Source organism: Helobdella robusta (genome assembly GCF_000326865.2).
Source record: "Helobdella robusta unplaced genomic scaffold HELROscaffold_61, whole genome shotgun sequence".
Classification (NCBI taxonomy): Eukaryota; Metazoa; Annelida; class Clitellata; order Rhynchobdellida; family Glossiphoniidae; genus Helobdella; species Helobdella robusta.
The window spans coordinates 884,584-904,828 of NW_008705338.1; the positions used below are offsets into that span (position 1 = coordinate 884,584).

Here is a 20,245-nt window from a genome sequence, read left to right on the forward strand (position 1 = left end):
GTGTGTGTCTGTGTGGTGTTTGTGTGTTTGTGTATGTGTGTGTTTTCAAAACGCAGAGGTTGTTGATATTTCCACCACCATAATTTCATCCAACCACAGGTAGGCTTACATCCAAATGAATTTCAGTGGAGAGTTATAAAGAAGCTAACTTCTTTACCATCGAATATAAATCAAACGATTCTTTTTCACTTTTGTTTGTTTGATGATTTCTCTTTAATTCTTGAAAAAATTCAGAATCCGACAGATGCAGTAGATGATATTTTTACATAGTATATAAATACTTATTCACACATACATATACAGAAATGAATTCTACCGAAATGTTGGCATTTATCAATTTCAAGTTTGTCATTAATTTTTGTAAAAAAAATTGAAAAGACAAACTTTAAACTAGTTCATGCCAATAATTTGGTAAAATTCATACAGTATTGTATGAAACATTGTATCCTTCCAGCATATATAAAAAGGTATGCAAAGTTTTTCTGTAGTGAGTATGGTTTTTATACAAATACCGCCTCAGATACGCAAGACCGTTTTTAGTATTTTATCTTCTCCTAATGTCTATGCAATTTTTTTTTGAAACCTTTAAAAATTTATCATTAAAAATACACTTGAACATCTCGTTAGATATGATCAGTTGAATGGGTATTTTCAAAACGGATCCATATGCTGTTGAGTTATCTCCATTGAAAGTTTAACAGTGTGACTACTTAAGTCCTTATGTTTTTTTTATCAATTTAAATTTACAAAAACTCTTGAAAGAGTTTCCAAAGTTTCAACTAGAATTTGTACTGAAATGTTTTTTTAAGTTTACTCTCAATAAAATGAAAAAACTATTCAAGTTTTTTTTAAAGTATGAAACTTTTGAAAGAGTACATTCTTGCAAATTTTGATAAATTTTAAAATATAAAATACCAAAAAAATAAATAAATAAAAAAGATAGAACTTAATGTTCTTGCCTGACTGAAATGCGAGGTAGCAATGAAATGGAACATTGAAACATAACAGGACATAAAATGTTGCAATAAAAGCGGTTTATATCTGATGTGTTTCTATTTCAGCTTTTTTTCAACCTATCTTTGAAAAAAAAACAAACTTGGAAAAAATTTTGTTAGAAAAAACTCGCCATAAAATAAAAAAATCTCAATTCGTCTTAAGTGTTTGATTCAATTAGACGAGAATTTAACACAGTTCGTGAAGTGTTGGCGGGAGAGGAATGGAGGCTTCTTGTGTTTAACCTGTTTGAAAATCTTTATATGGAGGAGAATTTAAAATTTAGATCTACCGTTCGTTTCATTTTAGAAATGCGCGGTCGTGTTGGTGTGTGTTTCTGTTGGTGTGTGTTTCTGTAGAAGTGTGTTGGTGTGCGTTTCGGTAGGAGTGTGTTGGTTTGAAATAAAAAGTTTCATTTCATCTTTGTAATAACGCTAATATGTTTTACATCATTTATATGCTTCTCTTTGCTTCCATATCACAACTTTCAACTTCCAATCTTTTAATGTATTTAAATATAGCTGCACAGTTGTTCACAACCTTCTACACACACACGCAGACAGACAGACACACACACACACACTTTCTCTCTCTCTCTCACACACACGCAACCAAATACATACACACGAAATTTTATTTACGAATTCACATACAAACAAAACAACTCACACATCTATATATACACATATACATACATACAAAAATACACAGGGCAACACATAAGGAAACAGCAAAGCATACAAAAACGCACTAATACACATAATGCAGTTTATGTGGCATGACACGCAAGTCTAATTGTTGCTGTTTAAGAGCCTTTGTGTGCATCTACATTGTTCTTTTCAAGGCCATTTTTGCGATACATTTTGTGCTTTTCATTCGGGGAAAGTTTCACGGAGTTGCTGATGTTGTTGTTTTGTTGGTGATGTTGGTGATGTTGTTGTTTTGTTGCAGATGTTGTTGTTTTGTTGGTGATGTTGTTGTTTTGTTGCAGATGTTGTTGTTTTGTTGATGATGTTGTTGTTTTGTTGCAGATGTTGTTGTTTTGTTGGCGATGTTGTTGTTTTGTTGCTGGTGTTGTTGGAGATGTTGGTTGGTGATGGTCTGTTGTTGTGTTCATGAGGACGTTTTTAATGATGACTCTATGTTGTTGTTGGTGCATATGTTACAGCCTGTGTTATATTCGTTGATTATTTGTGGTTAACATCCATTTCTTCTTATCCAACAATGTAGTTGTTGAAATGCCGATGCATGCGATTAACTTGCTGCAGGCTCATATTAAAAAACTTTCCTTTGGATAAATGCAGTACATATATTAACTTATGGTAACACACACACACACGCACACACACACACACACACACACACACACATATATATATATATATATATAATATCAATTGTATTCCCCATTCGTTAGGAAGTAAAACCTTGCTTAAACAGAGCCAGCAAACAAAAAATTTAATAAATTCTTGCACCAGCAAAACAAACACAATTAAATACTTCAGGATTAATTAGTGCTGATAGAATAAACACACACTCTTACATACCACATACATTCACATACACACACAGCCACACACAACTGTGCACATACTCTTACATACCACATACATTCACATACACACACAGCCACACACAACTGTGCACATACAACCACACACACACACACACACACACACACACACACACACAAACAAACACACACACACACGCACACAGAGACAGAAGAAATTTATCAGAATATAAAATAAACAAAACTTGATAAATAGCTTCATTTATTTTGAAATGTTCATAATTTATAAAACCTCCCCAAAAGTTATGCAAACGTTATGCACCGTAGATACCTTCTTTCGCCCACCCATCTTTCTCTTTCTCTCCCTCTCTACTTCTTTCTTTTCTCTCTCTTTTTCTCTCTTTCTCTGTCTGTCTGTATGTCTTTCTCCCACACATACATTCAGACACACTTATTAAAAGACATAGGCAACCTCTCTCACACACACACGAACAACTCAAACATTTCCCTCCCCCACACACGTCCGCACTGCACTGCTCTTTATATAACCATTAAGAGTTATTTCACTAATTATCAACGCAACGCCAGAGATTCTCGACTTCCTGTCAGTCACGTGGTTGAAGTTGATGACGCAATGAACACTTGATGACGATGACGTCATCGTTGTTTTTATTTTTCTTTTCCCCTTTTTTTTTCTCTCTCTCTCTCTTTCTTTCTCTATCACTCATTCTATGCGTGTATGTGTGTGTGTGTATGTGTGTAGGAGGGGATGTATGTGTGTGTGTGTGTGTGTGTGTGTGTGTGTGTGGTGTGTGTGTGGTGTGTGTGTGTGCACGCACAAATATGGATTTGTTTGATTGATAGAGCTATGAATGTCTGTTTTTGCATAATGAGCAATTCAATTAATTTTGAATGGTTCTTCAAATATTTAATCTTAAAAAATTCAAAAAATCGAAAATAATATTTGCTGAGTTTTTGTGTTTAATTGTCTCTAACGAACTGGTAAATGAAATTTTCGTACGATGGAATGTTATCTTTTTAAAAACTTGCACGTACACACTGACACACACACACATACACACACACAAACACTCACACATGTACATTAACACACACGCCTAACACACACACACACAACACACGCACACAACACACGCACACACAACACAAACAAACACATAAACACACACTAGACATTAAATTTTCGTTAGAGACGCACTGTACACATGTGCTGAAATATCCGGACGACCAGCAAGCCAATCAGTACAAACATCGGATCATAAACAGTGATTAGCCTGGCGTATGCTCTCCAAATTAGGAACCACGCACGCGGGGATCGCCCGTTCTACGCCCCTCCCCATTGTTATAAATTGCTCCTCTACTATCTACATTTCTTCACACGAAACAACAAAACGTGAGTACAATGTGCGTGTGTGTGTGGGGGTGTGAGAGAGAAATAGAAAGAGAAAGAGTGTGTGTGTGTGTGTGAAAGAGAGAAAGAGAGAGAGAGAGAGAGAGAGAGAGAGAGAGAGAGAGAGAAAGTGTGTGTGTGTGTGCGCGCGCGCGTGTGTGTGTGTGAGAGAGAGAATAAAGGGAGAAAGAAAAAGAAAGAGTGTGTGTGTATGTGTGTGTGTATGTGTGTGAGAAAGAGAGAGAAAGAGTGTGTGTGTATGTGTGTGAGAAAGTGAGAGAAAGAGAAAGTGTTTGTATGTGTGCGTGCGCGCGCGCGTGTGTGAGAAATTGTTAGCTAGCTCAGTACGTACGTAGCAATGTTCGCAAATATTTCTGTGCCAACATACGCACTGAACTGAACTCAACGATGTAACAATGTAAATAAATCCAATGCAGTTCTGCCTATTACTTAAAATGTTAGTAACTTATGAAGGTACACAAAATATATACAGAAATGTAACAAATAAGCGATGGTATGGATCTGCCTATACAAACAAAACTATATACACAAAATTGTATTCGTTGAAAGTAGTTAGAAATTAGAATTTCAATCTAGATGGTGTAGGACGGCTTGGAAAGAATTCTGCACTGGCAAGGGAGGATGTTGTCTCTGTCTATTTGTATTTATGTTCATCTAAATTGTATTACTGTCTATAACTTTGTTTTTCTCCATCCAAATGTTTACATGCTTTGTTGTGATATTGTACATTGCACATATCATTCGAACACGGTTTCTGCAACATCGCAACCAGTCGTCTTAACCACTACACCATCGCTCCGACTAATATTATTAACGATAATAATAAATCATTGAAAAATATGATATATTGCTGAGCAAACAAATGAAGCGATCCGCGAAAAATTTATTTATTTATTATTTTTTGGATGCATTTGAAAAGGGTATGTACGTTTATCCATGTGCATATTTTATGGCTGGCAGACTTTGTTTACCATGTTTACCTGCGTCCATTCAACCAGACGAGTATGTGCTCATAACATCGCAATAAAATATTTTTTTTAATATCTATGTTTATATTTTTACATATTTCTGGGTGTCCAATTTGTTTTTGTTGAAGTATGTTTTGTATTTTTTATAACTTTACATAAAAAAATTTATATTTGAAAAGTGTTTTTATGGTTATTTTTAACAAGCTCTACGATTGTCATTTTAGCACATACACAGACACACACACGCACATACTCAAACACATAACACATCAGCACACACACACGCACACACACGCACACACACGCACACACACACAATCTATAATTGTAATAAAACCTCTTACTTATTACAAACAAAAAGCCTGCTTAAGTCTGATCCGAAAGCGTTAACAAAACTACACATTCACAAACAGTTGAAGAACTTTCAAAAACATGCTCCCCTATTTAATGCATGCTTCATTTGTTTGCAACATCGTATTGTATTGCGGGTATGAGAGTAAAATTTTTTAATGTACCAGAACATGTTGAAGAATTTTTGAACTTTTTCTGTGTAGGCTTAGTTCTCTTTGGATCTGTCTAATACTGGGTACTGCGACTTTCATTTTTAGTACTTGTAACTTTTCCTAATAGTTATTTTAATTTTGTCATTTTAATCAAAGAATAGATAAACGCTTGTGTAAAACTAAATTAGTTAATTTAAATTATAAATAAATAAATAAATGAATAAATAAATAAATAAATAAATAAATAAACAAATAAATAAATAAATGAATGAATAAATAAATAAATAGATAAATATAATATTTTTTGATGGGTCTATGTATACGATTTGTGGCATCTCAATTTAGTTTCTCCCTGATTTGCACTGCGTAACCCACAAACAATATAAACCATTTTTTATTTGTTAATATAAAAAATATTTCTGTTCAACCGATGGAGTTCTCTTCAAACATATTCTTCCTGTGTCTAAGTACGCAAATTTGTCTGCCGAACAAGCGTTCGAAATCTGCAATTTCGATTTTTGTGATATTTCAATGTTCATCGTTTGTACTTGTTCATCTTTGCTCGTTCGCGTTTGTTGTTTGTTTGTGTGCTGGTTCATCTTTGTTCGTTCATGTTTATTGTTTTGTGTGCCGTTTTGTGTGCTGGTTCATCTTTGTTCGTTCGCGTTAAGTGTTTATTGTTTTTGTGCTGGTTCATCTTTGTTCGTACTTGTTTATCATTGGTTTGTCTTTTTAATCGTATGTTCTCTCACAAACCATGCCAACTCATAATCATTTGTTTTTCATATATCATTCATATATCACCAATGAATCATTCATATGCCATTCATATATCATATTCATATGTCGTATATCATATATCATTCGTTTATACTTACAACAAATTAAAATTATGCTTCAGTTGGCGAGTATGAAATTTGAATCTGTTAGATCGATAGCCAGGGGCATTAATTATTGACCATAACTAACTAACAACAACAACAACAGCAACAACAAACAACAACAACACTGTTTTACTGTTGTTGTTGCGATGTTGGTGTTGTTTCTGACATAAGGTAAATGTAATTTAAATTAGAAAGAGTTAGAAGGTAGGAAGATATCCTTTCACAGAAGCTGGAAAAATAACAAAAGATAGAAGAAGATACTCTTTGTGACTAGCTATTGCCGCCCTGGGCTGGCTGACAGCAGATGATGCTGATGAGATATCCTTTGGAGATATTTATGTATAACAAACGAACAAAGATAACAAAGATATTTATGTATAACAAACGAACTAACACGATTCTGATGATTCGCTCATGCGTAATACAATGCTATCGAGTTGCATGTATGTGTGTGGTTTTAATTTTGTTTCACTGCCGTAAACATCAAGCGAAAATTTTAAAATGATGTCTGATTGAAATAAGAGTGATATAGTGAGCTTTCTTATCTTCTTCTATGCTGTTTTTTCTGGCATAAACATAGTGTATATTTAAATATTGGGAGTTAATTCATCCTTTTGTTTGTCTGCTCGTTCGTTCGTTCGTGCGTTCGTCGTTCGTTCGTTCGTCGTTTGTTCGTTCATTCAGTAATTCAAAATTTTTTAAAAATTTGAATTATAGTCATAAAAAACTTCTTAACAATTTTTTGATTTTGCTTGTTCTACTTAACCAAAAGTGAACTTACACCCTAAAACAATGCCAAAAACAATGATAATTCATTCCAAAGTTAAAACAAACATTTAAACAAAAAAATTAAACATAACACCAAACTAAAATGTAGACAAGAGTTAAGCAATGTTAAGCTATGTAGCCAATAAGGAGTGATTGATTTTTTGATGTGTCCGCTTAAATGGTACTCAGGCATATTTCATTTGGTTTTATATAGGCTTACGTACAGAATGGGAGATATTTGATAGCACTGAGTTAGTTGAACGTACATGCTGATGTTTCGGTTTGGTTTGGTTTACTAATAAAAGTTGAATTGTGTGTGTGTGTCTGTGTATGTGTGTCTGTGTAAGTGTGTGTGTGTATGTGTATGTGTGTGGTTTGGTTACTAAGGTTAGTGTGTGTATGTGTGTGTGTGTGTGTGTGTGTGTGTGTGTGGTGTGTTTGTGATGTGTGAACAACGATTTTCTGAAAAGTGACCAGCAACATTACAAAACAGGCTAGATAATAATAGATTACCTCCATACATAAATATAAATAAATTGTTTCCAATTTCAAACAACATCCCACTGGTTGTGCTTTGTTCGTAAATTAACTCACAACTAACATCGTCTTCATATCTTCATCATCGTCCTTATCACCATCACCATCATCATCATCGCCGTCATCACCCCCAACATCATCATCATCTGCATCATCACCATCATCACCATCGTCACAATCCAATCAATGTTGAGGTTGTTTTTTGCGACTTTTATTGACATTCGTTTTTTAATAACGACGACATCATTTGTAAGCCTCTCCAAAGAATAAATATCAACCGGTACTCCATTCCAGTCCAATGCATCGGCAATATAAGCATAGATAGAAAAATGTAAACATTATTAAATATTTTTAAGTTAATTATCTTTTGTTGTATTCATAACTTTTATGTTTATTTCGTTTGCATCTCATATACATTTGATACAGCGTATAATACCCAGTATACTATACTATACTATAAACTATGTATATACAATATATACTATAATATATATATATATATATATATATATATATACATATACAATATATACTATAATATATACATTTTGGGTTTAGACTATCATAAATACAATTATTTGTATTTATTTGTATTTATCACGCAGTGATCTTTATAAATAATTGTATAATATATACACTATACTATAAACTATACTCACAGTACATTCTATAATCTTGAGACTATTCAAAATCAAATACAACCTAAATGGTGAAGAGCATAGTTACATGAATTCAAACAATGAAAAAAATGTTAAAAAGGCTGGTGCGGAAGCACAGCATGGTTCAGATTGAATTCAAAATACGGTTGATTTAACGGTTAAAAACATTCACACACGTTATACAATATCTAATACAGTAGTAGCATGCACAAAAATTAAGTAGAAAATAATTTTTGGAGGGGGCGGTTGTCCCCAGAACCCCCTTCAGTGGCAACAATTTTACTCGCAACTACAATACCCTACACGTAGATAAGTACAATGGGGTACCGTGTTAAAGTATGCATCGAGATGGTATTAATCTCTCTGGATACCCATAAAAAACGTTAATATCTGGCCAATGGAAGACCCGCGTAAGTTGATGACGGCCACCAAAATGAGGATAAATGACATCTGGTGAACAATAAATAAAGTTTAAGCCGTGTTGTTCTATTAATTTGAAGATATCTTTTGTGTTGTGCGTGTTGGTTATGTTGGCTGATGTTGTTGGCTGATGTTGTTGTTGATGTTTTTGGCTGATGTTGTTGTTGATGTTTTTGGCTGATGTTGTTGATGTTGGCTGATGTTGTTCAACAATTCCGTTTTGATTGTAACATTATATGTTGAAGTTTTTGCGATTGGCTTGTTTTTGTTGTTATCGTTGTTTTTTAATTTTTGCTGCGCCCAAGTTTTTTAATTTCAAGTTAGTTTTTTAGTTGCTGCTGTTATGGTTTCATCTTGTTTTTTTTTGTGTCAAATTAACGTTGTTGTAGTGTTTGTGTTGTTTTTATACTTTTTTTTATAGTTGATGTAGTTTGTTGATGTAGTTTGTTGATGTTGGTGTAGTTTGTTGATGTAGTTTGTTGATGTTGGTGTAGTTTGTTGATGTTGTTTGTTGATGCTGATGTTGTTTGTTGATATTGTTACATATGCAAGAAAATGGGACCAAGCAATTCTAAATAACATCATGCACGTTTAATAATAAGCTAATTAATAAATAGATAAACGAATGAATGAATGAATGAATGAATGAACGAACGAATGTACGAATGAATGAACGAACGAACGAACGAACGAATGAATGAATGAATGAATGAACGAACAAACGAACGAACGAACGAATGAATAAATGAATAAATTATAACCAAATAAACATGTGTAAATGGAAGTTATAAATAATAATATTAATAATTCGTTGGATATGGCCGTGGCGAAGCAAACACATGTGATATATTTGGTTTAATTTGCTACCGTCATCATTCTATTTTTGCCTTATTGTCAATTTATCGTATAAATATTAAATTTTCACGCTATTATATGCCATTTTCACGCTATTACATGCCATTTATCACAAAAAATAGAAAAAATAATTGTTGATGGAGTAATTGATGAGAGGTTCAATTGCTGGCGTATCCGAACGAGGTCCTCAACTACTATTTACTGAACTGACGTGATTTATTCCCAGAGTAATTCACACATTACAAATGATTTACACTGCAAAAGTGGTTTACACTTTGTGAATTATTCACACATTACAAACGATTTTTGCCACAAAGAAAATTTACATTTAAAAAGGTTTACATTACAAAGTGATTGCATTACTAAAAAAATGCATTCTAAAGTGCATTCATTTTTTTTATTTTTCCCTAAACTAAATTTTGTATTTTAGAAATAACGAAAAAAAATGGTATAGAGAACCAAACATGCACAACGTACATACACAACACACATACATGCATACACACACAAACAACTCAGAAACACAGAAACCTTCATACATACATACAAAACGAAACGAAATTTTATTTGCTCCATAAAATTAAAAAAAGAATTTAATGATAAGAAGCGGGCAGACTCTGATAGAATTCTTATTGGAATTCATCGAGCATGTCCACCGTAACAGAAAATACAAATTATGTTTCCAGTTTTCTACATAAATTATACACCTTTGAATGTAATGGTCCGTGAATAGTTCACAATTAAAAACCAACACAAATATTTATGTGTGTTTCCAATAAAAACGTTTTTAACCTATTTTTGAAGTTCTTGTGCATATTTTCATTACAAAAACCATTTTTCATAATATAATTCCATACTCTTGGACCTTTACATATAATATGTGGAAAGAGTATATTCGTTTTTGATTTGTTAGCTAAAATGTTGAAAACACAGAAACTCACATGCATGCATACATGCACGAACAACACAGAAACACACATACATGCATACACGCACGAACAACACAGAAACACACACAATACATGCATACACACATGAACAACACAGACACACACATACACACAGGCACAAAGACACATACACGCAACACAACACAGAGACAAACACAAAAACACTCGAGGTGATTCGTAAAAATGATTCTATCAACAAATCCATGGGCCAATCGATACTCTCATCTCCAGATATTATCAATAATTCACTTATATGGTGATGTTGTCGATGCTATGCTATTCTAATCAGCCTTATCATCGTCATCATCATTGTCATCGTCGTCATCATCGTCATCATCACTAGCACCAAACTAACATCATTATTATTCCTACTACCACAACCAACACTATCATCACCATCATCATCATCAACCTCATCGTCGTCGTCATTATCACCATCATCATCATCATAACCATCATTCTCATCATCATCATCACCACCATCACCACCACCATCATCATCCTCATCATCACCACCACCACCACAAACAGCAAACGGCGACGAGGACAACTCGCTAGCTTCGGTGGAGCATGTATGGTCGGTGACCACAGTAGCCGCAGGGGACACAGCGGTCATCCACTGCAGCTTCGACGCCCTCTTCCCCCAACTCAAGAATGGAAATGTAAGTTGTAACTGTTGTTTCAAATATTTTTCTTCTTTTCTATATTAATTTCTCCGTATATTTTAAAAGTATCAAAAATAACCCCCCAATGTATGTACGTTAACACACGTGAATAATTACATCACACACATTCCATGGTGTAGTTGAGGGTCTTCTAGCATTTGAACCCAGCTGCCGCAACAGCAGTGCCAAGCACCCTAACCATTACGCCACTGTATCTTCTATATTTTAGATATTATTTTGTACAACATACAATGCTAAAATATTCTAAAACAAAAAATATTCAAACCATTATCGGATGGCACAATTCGAAATGTTGCAAACTGGCAAGTTTTTTTTTCTCCATAATTTTAACTTTCCATTCAATTTCAGATCGACTGGGTGAAGGAGTCGCCATCAGATGAGAAAGAACTTCAGAAACAGCAGCAACAAAAACTACAACAACAGCAGCAACAATTCAACACCTACCGCAGCTCCAACAACAACAACAACGCACCGAACAGCCGCAAACGCAAGCGCAACCAAAACAACGAAGAGAGCGTCAACATCAACCCATTCCTGAACAGCAACAACAACAACGACAACAACAACCACAACAACTACTACTTCTACCAGAACTTTCAAGATTCACAACCGACGGTCATAGCGACGGGAAGGAACCTGGCTGTGAAAGACAAGCGCTTCAGAGTGTACAGGCCCCACAACAGCGCCCTCAGTGTCCTCATCATCAGACGCGTCAGAAAGTCAGATGGTGGCTACTACAGGTGCAACCTGGCCGGCTCGAGCACCAGACACAAGTACATGATCCTCAATGTTACAGGTCGGTTCTTTTGGGTGATTATTTGTGGCTCGTTCTTCAGGACTTGACGATGTATTAAAAAGTTTTATAACATAGAATAGAATTTTAGTTTTTATACGCTTTAAGCGGAACTCTGTAATTTTTTTCACATAAAACGGAGCAACAACAAAACGCAGTAAGTATGGTGATAACTATGGCTATTATCTTTTTACTGCTTTACCTAAAGTTAAGAACAACACACACACACACACACACACACACACACACACACACACACACACACACACACACACACACACACACTGACAGCCAATATCACAATAGGCGTTACTTGCTTATGGATCAAAGTATCATCATCACATATTGCCATGTGATAAGAGGAGATTTTCTTGCTTTTAAACCTACTCACATTGTAGTACTTTTAATCATTTCATCACCTCACGGACTCACGGATCATGATGATAATAATAATAACGATGATGATGATAAGGCTAACAACAATAATGATGATATGATAACAAGAACACTCACAACACAATATCATGATATATTGTTACGATGTCATGATATATTGTTACAATATCAAGATATATTATTAAGATATCATGATATATTGTTACTGTGGATATCATGATATATTATTAAGATATCTGTTATATTGTTAAGATATCATGATATATCGATATGATATCATGATATATCGATACGGTATCATTTAACAGCCATCAACAACCATGAAAACCTCGTTGACAGATTCAAAGATAGAATCTCAGACGAGTGAGAAAGAGACGCGTGTTAAGGTAGACAACGATGTGACCCTCTGGTGCAATGCTTCGGGATATCCAGTGCCCATTGTCTACTGGACCAGGGAGGATAGGAATCGAACCCTTCCTGATGGGAGCCATCAATATTGGGTGTGTGTGTGTGTGCGTGTTCGTTTGTATGTGTGTGTTCGTTTGTATGTGTGTGTTCGTTTGTATGTGTGTTTCGTGTTAAGTGTGTGTGTGCGTGTGTTCGTTTGCACATGTGTTTTGTGTTAAGTGTGTGTGTGTGCGTGTGTTCGTTTGTATGTGTGTTTCGTGTTAAGTGTGTGTGTGTGTGCGTGTTCGTTTGTATGTGTGTGTTCGTTTGTATGTGTGTTTCGTGTTAAGTGTGTGTGTGCGTGTGTTCGTTTGCACATGTGTTTTGTGTTAAGTGTGTGTGTGTGCGTGTGTTCGTTTGTATGTGTGTTTCGTGTTAAGTGTGTGTGTGTGTGCGTGTGCTCGTTTGCACGTGTGTTTGGTGTTAAGTGTGTGTGTGCGTGTGTTTATGTGTGTTTTCAATTCAATAGCGAGCAAGATATTGTTTATCAATCTGTCAATCAATCATTTTGTTTTTTATTTGTTTGCTCGGGAAGAAGAAATGTCAATCCAACAGATATATAATTTGTCAGCCATTCTGTAGTTAAGTCGTTTGTTTGTTCATTCATTCATTCGTTTGTTAATTCATTCATTCATTCATTCATTTATTTATTCAGTCATTTATTCAGTCATTCACGTAAATTTAATTTAATTTATTACTATTATCAATTTATTTTAATTATTTGTTAATTTCTTCAATCAAACAAATGTATTAGCGTTTGTCAATTTATTCGTTTGTTTGTTCACGCATTCACAATTATTATCAATCATATTAATCATTTGTATGATGGTTCACATGTTCATTCATTCATTCATTTATTCATTCAATTGTTCATTCATTATTCATTCATTCATCTACTTACACATTCACTCATTCAATCACCACTCACTCGCCTGCCTCCATTCAGGCAGGCACTCCAACTTAACAAATTAAACACATTTTCATCTGCTAAATGTTCCAACAACTCTCAACACACACGCGCACACACAGACACACAGATACACAACGTCACAAACAACACATCACACACAACACACACACACAAACAACTCACACACACACACAGACAAACAACGTCCCAAACAACACATCACAACAAACGTTTATGCGTTAGGATGACAATACATTTATTACAACAACAAACAACACATAAAAAAAACAAAAAAACATTGCATTACAATACAACACAACAACAACAACGACGACGACGACAACAACAACAATAATAATAATAATAACAATAATAATAATAGTTGACCTTTAACCTTAAAATCAACTACCACACAAACACCCCAGGGCAACGGCCTGTTCATAAAATCGGCCACAGAGTACGACAGTGGCGTATACGTCTGCTACATCGATAACTTCGTCAAACCAGTCGTCCACCACAAATTCTCAATTATCGTCGAAGGTATGCGTGTGTGTGTGTGTGTGTGTGTGTATGCGTGTGGTGTGTGTACTATGAATATAGACATCATTATCACCATCATCTTCATCACCGCAGACAATCCATGGAAGTTGGATGGCTACAAGATGCGTTACGACAGTCACAACTGGTTTCCCGCTTCCACTCACGATCCACTTCCGGTTTTAGGAAAATCTTTCCTGCTGATGTGCGAGACCAGGGGAAATCCCAATCCGCAGCCATCGATCACGTGGTACAAGGGTAGGGACCCTGTGACCAATGGGAAGAATTATTACATCATTGTTAGTTCTTTCAAAAATTATTAGTGAATTAATAATTATTTGAAAATTATTCCTATAAATATAATAAAATGATAATAAAATCAAGTTAAAATTTGTTGCTTCATGAACATTTTCATGATTATACACTCTCCAAAGTACGTTCTTGTTGCTAAGATTGAGGTTCAATTTTTCGAAACATTTATGCAAATATTTGTTTTTAAATTACTTCGATGTTTTTCTTCGCTATTTTTTCTTTTCAATTAATTTTTTTTTATTTTTTCATTTTATTCTTTGCTATTTTGTTTACAAAATTAAAAACAATAAATAAATAAAACAAATAAATATAATATACACAACAAAATGGAAATATGAGCGAATGTGTGAAATAAAATGAAACTAACTAATGGATAGGACGACTCCAGTGACTGGAAGAAGAATGCGGTCTCATCCACATTGGTCATTATCAGGTGTGTGTGTGTTTGTGTTTGTGTGTGTATGTGTGTGTTTCTGTGTATATGTGTGTATGTGTGTTTATATTTCTCTCTTTTTTCTCTTTCTCTCTCTCATTCGTTTTCTCGCTGTTTCTATATATGTGTGCGTGTATACTTGTATGCATGTGTGTGTTTGTCAGTATGTGTGTGTGTGTGTGCGTGAATTTATATATAGATATATATCTCTGTGTGTGTGTGTTTGTGTGTGTGCGTGTGTGTGTTTGTGTGTGCATGTGTGTGTATAAATTCATGCATTGTCTCAAACAATAATAACGTTGATGAATATTGTTCGTCATATTTATTTTAGAAAAACAAATTAAAACAAACAATTAGTTGTGAATAATTTTTAAATCAATTTATTACTTAATTGGCTAATTAATTAATTAATTTAGTTAATTAATTACTGTTGATGATCTTCAAAAGATATGGACCCCAGTTTGAGGGAAGGTACGTCTGCCTCGCTAACAATGGCTTCAGGATTAGGAAGCAGAAATTCCTCGTGGCTGGTTTGTTTTGTGTGTGTGTATGTGTGTCTGTGCGTATGTGTGTGTGCATGTGTATGTGTGTGTGTGTGAGCGTGTGGTTGATGTGTCATTAATGATGTTGTTGATGACGTCACATTAATGTTGTTGGTGTACACTCGTTTTACCGATGACGACGACAAAGTTTGTCACATCGAAGAATCTTGACGTCATCAATTTTGATGACGTCATCAATGTTGTTGATGTCACCAGTGTTGTTGTTGTTTATATCGCTAATGAAGTGACGACATTGTTAATCATGGCGTTAACGTTACGTTACGATAATAGCGATGTTTTGTTACAATAATATTAGTTACATTCTAGTAGCCTACATACATTTGCTTGGTTGTTTGCGTTCATACCGCTTATTTTAATCAAACCATGCAATATAATATTGACGATTTCATTGGAAAGACGAGTTTATCTAGCACTACAAACTACACTATAGTATTAAACAATAGCAAAGTGCAATTTATGAATAACTGAATGAGGGAATGCAACCTTGCACCGTCATCTTCGTCTGCGATGATTATGAAGATGATGATGACAGCCGGATAAATTAACAAAAAAAAATTTACTTATCACGTGGCAACAATTTAAACCTAAAAATAAACAGCAGCAGCAACAACAACAACAACAACAGCAACAACAGGTTTTTATCTCTACATAATGAGGATGGGTTAAATTATTAGGTTTGTCATCTCAAAATTTTTAGGGGCTAGGCAAAAAGAGTTCTCTCCAAATTAAGACTGCGACTATGCTAATCATAAATATTAAATCATAATAATAAATATTATTAATTAAATAATAATGACATACACGTACACACGCACACACGCACACAGATCGTCCCCAACATCATCATCATCATCATGATCAATCCGGTAATGTAGTCAGGAAAAAAGATGGGCAAACGATAGTCGCAACAACAGCAGCTACCACTACTACTGCTGCTGCTGCCATTGTAGCAACTCCTCCTACTGCCAAAAAATATTTCGATCCGAAGAGCAGCAATAACAAATTCGTCAACAACGACAACAACAACAGCAACAATAGAAAAAATGTATACAAAGTTAACCTCAACAACAACAACAATAATAATAATAATAATAAGCAAGATGATGATGATGATGAAATCGTCAGCGAACATAGCGGCTATGACGCCGATTAAACCTAGAATGATAATAATAAAATAATAATAAATAAATAATATTACTATTATTTTTTTGTTGTTATTTGATTTTTATTACTATTATTATTACTAGCTATCGTAAAAAATTTTCTTGCTAGTCAGTCGATCAAACCAATGACATTTCGTCGTTCGTTATTGCAATGTAAAATAGATAATAATAATAATAACATCAACAACAACAACAACAGCAATAATAATAATAATTATAATAATAATAATAATAATAATAATAATAATGTTGATAAATTTATAAAAACCTTGAAAATTATCATCAAATATAAAACTGGCATATTGATTACTGCCAGCGTAGTTTAACATTCAAAAATGTGGTAGATAAAATTTTAAGAGAGATCACTTTGAGTTATTTAAACTTGTGTTAATAGTAATAATAATACTAATAATAATAGTAATTATTATTATTAATTATAATTATTGTTATATTTATTGTCATAATTGTTTTGAACTGACTAGTTGATTTCTTTTAAACTGTTTTTCTTGCGACGATTTTTCGAAAAATTTATCAACGTCATCCTGTTTTTCAAAGTTTCAAAGTCCGTTTTAAAAACTTTTTAACGTATTTCATGCTTTCAGAGACAAAACGCTGATAAAATTAATTTTCATTGTTGCGTTATTTTCTTTTTTTTTTTTTTTCTCTTTTTATAAACATTTTGTGGTTCCTTCCTACTATTTGTGTTGTTTGTTGACGGAAACCAAGAGCATTAATTACAACACCACCACCACCAAAAACAACAACAACAATAATAACAACACTAACAACGTTAGCAACAACAAAATGACAATAACTACAATGACAGTAACAACACAGTATCATCAACATTGAAAATTCATATTAATCTTCTGCAACATCCACAACTAGCTTCTGGAAGCACACAAACACACACATACACCACACAAACACACACACATAATTTATTATGTTTTATTACTTAAATTCATTCAAAGTTAAATTCAAACGATTCGTTAATAATCTACTGTGTTGACAGTTGATACGTAACTTCATTTTATAACAACAAAATATATGTTTGGATGTTTGAAAAAAAAACTTGCATACAAACAATGATAATTGTAATTGCACCTATAAATATTATTGTAATTATATAATTTTATATTATTATATAACATTATATTAGATAATATTATTTATAATTAATGTTTAATTATACTCGTTTGATGTTAGTGTCTTGCAGTACAGGTAGGATCCAGGTGAGGTTTTTTTGGGAAGGCTGCCAGGTTACCAACTGTTCAACAACTATTTTCTGTAATGGTTATTCAGCACTCTATACAACAAAAACTGTACTTTTCAGATATTAAAACATCGCAAAATTGACAAAAAGTCGTGCGATACCCAAAAAAAATCTCTCCTACCTCTCTCAGCTCTATCAGCCTCTCATAAAATTTTTTTTTGTGTGTTGGACCACCCCCCGTCAAAGTTAGACCCTCCCGTCAAAGGTTGGACCCCCGTGAAAGTTGGGCCCCCCATGAAAGTTGGACCCTTCATCAAAGTTGTCTGGATCCGCCCTTTATAAGATTTGTAATATAATTAGAACGCTTCATGTGGTAATTATTGCTTGGTTGATTAGATTATACATATAATAAAAATTTGAACTTATCAGAAAAACCTCGGTTGCGTTTAAAATTGGATGGAGGGCTCTCATCAACATTATTCATGATGACGACGATATAATATTTTTTACGTAACTGTAGTTTTTCGTTCATTTTTGAAATTAAAAACATTGAAAAAATTTTTTAATATCTATGTTTTGATTCAATATAAAGGAAGTTTAATGAAGTTGATTTTCGTGAAGCTAAGTGAATATGAACGGTGTTGAAGATTTGAAATTTTGCCGAATAAATTGTAAGATACCGTTGTTGTAGTGGCAACATTTTTCTCAATTTATTCATTTATTAAGTTTTACTTTGGAATAAAATTAAATTTAATTTTCTAATTCTAGATTGTTAAGACTTACAAACATTCTTAATTTAAAAGAGTTTTTTTTCATGCAGTACTTTTAAATAGTACTTTACATTCATTTTTTCGTCAGATGTCGGATTTAAATTTGTGAGTTCACCAAATAATTTCACCACAGGAAAATTGAGAAATGTTAAATTGATCTACAGATGTCATCACATGTAATTAATCTGAATTTTTAAGAGAGCAAATTTTTTTTTAGAAATAATCTCACTTCTTTCGTAACATCAGCCAGGGTTGATTATACAGAAAAAATGGTAGTAAAAATTTTACTATGGCTGTAAAATAAATTGATACACGCTGCCAAAATGTATAGCGATGATGAATAGGAAGATGTTTGTGAAAAATAATATACGAGGATATTGTCACGCGAATGATGTTGATACATGAATGATGATACATGAATGATGATACATGAATGATGATACATGAATGATGATACATGAATGATGATACATGAATGATGATACATGAATGATGATACATGAATGATGATACATGAATGATGATACATGAATGATGAGGATGTTGGTGATGACAGATTAAGAGGATGACGTCACTAGGATAAGAGATGGTAATTATTATTATGATGAAAATGAAGACGATGGCACAGATCAAGACGTTAACTCTATAGAGACAGGAGTTATGAATTAAGAAAAAGATGATGATGGTCCTGATGGTTTTGACGATATACATGCGACATATAATAAATGAATAATTATTACCTAGTGGGCAAAATAAGATTTAAAAAATAACGAAAAATAAAAAAATGATGACAAAATGATGACGAAGATGAAGATGATACAGTTATTTTTTGTGTCACTTGTGTTGAATTGATGATAAAAATTTCCGCGTTCTACTGAGCAAACAATCTGGATGCATTGCAATTTTTTGTCGGTGAAAATTAATTGCTGAAAAAGTATGTAAATATTGCTTGCACTAGGTTCACTTTTACTCTGCTTGACGTCATATATCCGATCATAGCAAATTTTAAACCCTAGTGGTGTTGCGTGTTTTAGAGATAAATTTGAACTTGGTTACTTCAAAACAGAACCAGACGTCTCAACCATTACACCATCTCGAAACAAAGTGACCGTTCGGTCTGTGAGGCAATGATCGACTGAATAAAAATAAACAAATGAACATTTGTAGAAAGAGTTTCTCTTCGTAGAAGCATTTAAAATGTTTTAAACAAAAAAAAATGAAATGAAAAATTATGTAAATAACTTGGAGATATGCAGCGCGCAATCGTTTTGAGATAAGGTAAATTGTTGGAATGGTAGAAAATATTTTGGTGCCAGACTAAAAAAATTTAATAAAAAATTTAAAAAAATTGAAAAATGTAAAACCTCTCGTAAGTACAAAATTTTAATTCATAATTCTACAAAAATTCATATATATTAACGTTAATTATACACAGGACAAACATCCAAACATTCCCGAACAACAGCCACACACATTCCTGAACACCAACCACACACAAACACACTCACGCACAAACTCCACACAAGCACACATACAC

At 33.6% G+C, this 20,245-nt stretch overlaps 1 protein-coding gene across 1 annotated transcript; it reads left to right on the forward strand.

Moving 5' to 3' along the window:
- Positions 1-10,180: 10,180 nt before the first annotated feature.
- HELRODRAFT_193873 (hypothetical protein) lies at positions 10,181-17,347 on the forward strand (the record flags this gene model as incomplete). Its single annotated transcript, XM_009029734.1, has 10 exons — positions 10,181-10,253; positions 11,014-11,144; positions 11,517-11,964; positions 12,697-12,857; positions 14,140-14,254; positions 14,348-14,550; positions 14,941-14,996; positions 15,444-15,526; positions 16,387-16,936; positions 16,961-17,347. 9 exons carry the CDS (start codon positions 10,181-10,183, stop codon positions 16,710-16,712), a joined length of 1,596 nt encoding a protein of 531 aa, XP_009027982.1. The 3' UTR covers positions 16,713-16,936; positions 16,961-17,347.
- Positions 17,348-20,245: the final 2,898 nt, after the last annotated feature.